At 40.7% G+C, this 4933-nt stretch overlaps 1 protein-coding gene across 2 annotated transcripts in view; it reads right to left on the reverse strand.

Annotated features, from left to right (window-relative positions):
* The window catches only part of LOC111867997 (apoptotic chromatin condensation inducer in the nucleus), a 56918-nt gene that overhangs the window by 25884 nt on the left and 26101 nt on the right, over positions 1 to 4933 (reverse strand). For both annotated transcript variants that reach the window (XR_002843437.2, XM_023858306.2), the window contains exon 7: positions 833 to 945. Coding sequence is in view for 1 of the 2 variants with exons in the window: in XM_023858306.2 (XP_023714074.1) it covers positions 833 to 945 (113 nt within the window). In the remaining variant the exon portion in view is untranslated. The remainder of the gene's footprint in view (positions 1 to 832; positions 946 to 4933) is intronic.

Raw genomic sequence — 4933 nt, forward strand, 5'->3', positions numbered from 1 at the left:
AGATGGAATCCTTCGATCGGGAAAACGCCTTTGGTACTCTTCAACAGCAGCACGTGCATTGCCACCGCAAAATCCATACACAAAATGCATATCACAATATTCAACGTGTGAAAACACAAAAGGCATTTCAGCAACACCGCACAACTACACGTAATTTACTAACCATTCACGACGCTGACGCAACATACACTGTAGCCTCTGTAAGTAGCGCATGAGATTACGGCTGGTGTGACTCACAGCACTCAAGGACAAACAGATAACAGTCACAGCTGACAGGTATAGTGTGTGGACCCGCTAGAAGACCACACTTTTCTCGGGCCATTATCTCCATAACCGTTCAACTTTGGACATACATGTTTTGGGTTATATCGGCATACTTTAACATAAGGAACACCCTCCCAAAGTTTGGTCCATTCCTCCTGGGACATCCTGTATATGTTTGCCATGTATTTGCCTGATGATGGCTTTTAATAGCTGAAACATGTAGCAGAGCCAAACTAGGCACTGACCTTGATATAGTTGTGTTGTGATGGTTTTAATAAAGAAACTGTCTTCATAATTACTGGGTTTTTTTACTTTGCCCAGTGTCCAGTAGTTTTAAAACTACAAAACAAAATGTTTTGGAAAGTGAATCTATTTCCATCATCAGGTGAAGGGGAGAGACACCCGCTCTGTTTGGTCCCTCAGAAAAAGACAACCTCAATCAGTGGAAATCAGACACTGGACAAAACCCAAAAACCTTGTAATTCTGAGCATTATACACCATCATCAGAACCCTTTAAAATCTAATGAACTCCTATACACAATGACCTAAGGACTGCCTCCATTATACCTTCAGGGAGTCTGTCGATATCGACAGCACTGGCTTCTTTCCTGCTCTGTTCGTTTTCCCCGCTCCCCATCTGCGCCTCCGGGTTACACTCTGTGATGATTCCTGAGATGTCCCTGCAATTGTTACAGTTACATCAATACATTTAACCTTAAAGTTGCATACCTGCATGTACCTAGGTCAGATGTGCGTCAACCACAACATTAAATGATATCGCTACAGCCTCTTAAAAAGTATTTCTACAAAAAGAATTATTAACACAACTATGAACAAAGTCTAAAGGTCTGTGATTAATGTGTTATTACACTAACACATATATAGTAAAACCCCCATTTAAAATCTTTGTGACAGCATGGTTTTTAACGCAAAATTGAGGAAGATCTTAAATGTAAGTAATTTAACACTAATATTATTAACTTGGAATTTAGAGAAACTGAATATTAAATGGCAGAAGACCTTCATTCATGGAACATTAAGGAGTTCAAGGGTAGTGGGCTTCTTTCACTCTTTCACTTTAGTTAAAAAGCAGGATGTTCTGAAGTTGGTAAGTATTCTCATGTGTATGGGTGACTATAGATGAGGTTTGGATTGGCAATTGAATTTACTGACCAATTGTAACTGCAAGTAACAACAGCGTTATCACTAATTTTACACACTCTACAATTCACTACAGCGCACACATAATCTTTTCCAGCCTGCAGTGTCTTCGCCAGTCATTACCTGGTAATGGCTTCCAACGGCAGACATTCCTCTTACTCTGGGTTCCCGAACTATCCCCATGCCTCAGCCATCAGCTTCTAACAGCAACAGCTCACAACAACTGAACCTCAGTTCTCTAACTCACCAACAAACTCTTCCCTTTCCTGCATTTCACTTCACTGAACTGCACTGCACTCACTAACTGCCCTGCTTATAACATCTAGGCATGGATCCCACAGAAAATACCTTTCCTCTGCTGCTGTATCCATTGCTGCATGCACAGCCATTAGCGTGGATGGTGCAGAAAACACCCCTTTCCAGCCAGTCCACTAGTGTCCTGGCAGCTGCCTATGAACAGCTGTTGCCTTGCTTTCTGTTTTGCAATCATTGTCTAGCAGCAGCTCTATACATCACAGTATAAAAGCTCTAGTCAAGAGTATATGAAATGTAAAGTCACAGCTTCACTTGCAGCTTGCTGGTTATTTGTTTGGCTTATTTTTCGACCTCAAAGATGGAGGCAGTACATTCCTCCAAAATGCTGGTGGACTTCCATCAGGCTATACAGTATTGCATCCCAGATGACAGCACTGTAGAAGAGTGCATTATTTGCTATGAATTTCAAAATTTTCGAAGCTTCTCCACTGGAGATATGAGATGTTAAAAATGGCCCATTTTGGGCCCAGAGCAAACTTTGGAAGCTCCTGGAAAATTTTGGAAAATAGGTACGGTGTTCAAGACTATGTGATTATATTCTTCATGTAGGAGAAAACAAAGGGTAGAAACCACAGACCTGATACTTTCCCCCTCCCATTGGTTTCTGAAGGTCAAAAATAGCGTTTTCCCAAAATCGATAGGTAAGTTTCAAGCTTAATTACACCTAGAGAAAGTGAGTTGAGTAAAACCTTGTAATGATGATTTATTGCCCATATCATGAGGAACAAACTGGTTTTTCATTGGAGTCTTAGCTGCTTAGTTATCAAGATACAGAAGATAACACAAACCTCCATTTGAGCCGAAAACGCGTTTTTTCGCATTATAAAAATGGCTGTACCGGGAGAACCGAGCGGATTACATTTTTTTTTAAATATTTTTATGTGTGAAAATATGTAGAAATAAGTGTACAAAATTTGAATTTTTTTAAAAAGGGTGAGTGACTTCCCTGGATGACTTCACATGGAATGACCCTCATTGAAGAGGGCCCCATTTCAAAACAGCGTAGTATGCAGACCCATCACTCTATAAACAATGTCCACTGCTAGGCAACAATTGCAGAATAAGCAAATATACGAGAGTAGTTACTGATTAATGCCTTTGCAAACAAACATGGAAATGACTGAATTACAACAATGAGGAGCGGTGTTTTATAAATGGTCCACACAAAGATGTTATATAAGCAGGACAAGCTGGGAGCTGCAGTTAGTCAGCCTGTGAAAACTAGGAGGTTGGCGTGAGATGGCAGCCAGCCTGCGGGTTAGTCAGTTATCGGATAAGGACGTTAGCAGAGGGCATCATTAGGACATGTTTCCAGGAAACGACCAGTGATGACACAGAAGACATTATGTGTGCTGCAGTTAGTGTGATCTTTAGAACAGAGTGTGTAAACTGATGAGGCTGTTACAGTTACTTGTAATAATGAGTTGTGTGCATAGGTGCTCAATAAATCCAGTCACCAATCCAAAACCCCATCTACAACAACTCTGACATATGACAATATATTAATGGTCTTGATAAGAACAAAAACATGGCCATGGGTCCCAACGAGGCATGGCACCAAGAATGACTGTGTTGGCGAAGACCAGCAGCAATTTACCAGCCCTGATTGACCCAATCTGAGTGAATAACAGTCATCAGACACAAAAATTATGGTCATAGGCCCCAAAAAACCAAGAATGACTGCTGGTGAAGGCCAGCAGCAATTTACTGCTCTTCTCAGGACAGTACAATTCAGTGCTCACAGTTCACCATTAGCTATAAATATGGAAGCAGACAAATCTCCGTTAGAAGCTGCTATTAAGCAGCATCTTGTGAAGATGAAGCAATCTGAGAAGACTTAGCGTGTGTATATCAGTGAAAGTGCTGTAACTGTTTGTAATTACAGACAACACGTGATCAATAAATCCAATTATCAATCCAGATCCCATGTCTAGCCACTAAGACGTGAAACAGGGTGGAAGGATGTACAGTAACTGCGAATGGTTGTAAAGCATCACTAATACAAATCACTGAACAGATGTTAACCTGGCAACACTTAAATCAATGTAAAAAGCTATTAACTCTTTGACTGGCGCGGGCGTGTTTTAACGCCCGGACGATGCCAGCCGTTCCCTGGCGTTGGCGTGTTTTAAAGCTTTGACAATCTCTTCCCTTCTTTGTTCTCTTGGCACTCATCAACCAAAGACATATATATGATAGTTTTTGTGCATGTTTGTAAAGAACCCTTGTAAACTTTATGGGGGTCTATATTACTGTTGGAACCCTATGAGAAGGAAAAGGTCAGAAAATATTTCACATTCATTCAGTTTCACCATGGCTTCTTGCAGCAAGTGTCTTCGTGTTCCTACAGACCAGCTGGAAAATGTTGTGAACGAGATTTGTTCTGATGATGATAGTGGCGATGAAATAATGATTCCTGAATTGGATGAAGTTGATAGTGACAATAATACAGTGATAGACAATGATCCACAAGACAGTAATCATGAACATTTACCTACCACGAGTGCGGTGCCTGACACGCCCATCTCATGAACGTACGGAGACATTGTACCCCCAATATTTCCATTTGCTAATAGTTTCGGGATCAAAATTGATATAACACATAAAATGCATCCCTTTTCATGGATTAAAATTTTTTCTGGATGACGACTTGGTAAATCACATCACAACTGAAACCAATCGCTATGCTCACCAGCACTTCAACACACATGAGTTAGCTCCTCACTCTCGAAAACACAATTACAATTATGTCACATCAGATGAAATCTGGACATACTTAGGAATTGTGTTCATGACAGGAATCGACAAACTCCCTGAAATTGAAGAACATTTGTCCACTAGGCCCCTATTTCACACCCATGATATGGACAAAACATGTCTTTGCGGTTGAATAGTTTCATTCTGCTCAAAAAGAACACAACAAACGAAAAATACAAGAAGAGAAATTACAGATTCAAAGATTTTATATTGGACTGTGTAGAAAAATTACTGAACCAAACAAACAGGTGGAGAGGGAGACGAGTCAAGGAATGAAGTGGATGAGGAATTTATTGCGTCAGACTCGAGTGCAGTCACGCCTCCGCCCTCGACCTTGAAAAGACCACCAGTGAAAGAGCCAGTAAATCGTCTAGAGGGTGGCTTGAAAATTCACAAAATGGTCCATGTTCCTCCCAGTAACAAGAAGAATGGTGC

The sequence above is a fragment of the Cryptotermes secundus genome, unplaced genomic scaffold (assembly GCF_002891405.2).
Source record: "Cryptotermes secundus unplaced genomic scaffold, Csec_1.0 scaffold508, whole genome shotgun sequence".
In the NCBI taxonomy this organism is placed as follows: Eukaryota; Metazoa; Arthropoda; class Insecta; order Blattodea; family Kalotermitidae; genus Cryptotermes; species Cryptotermes secundus.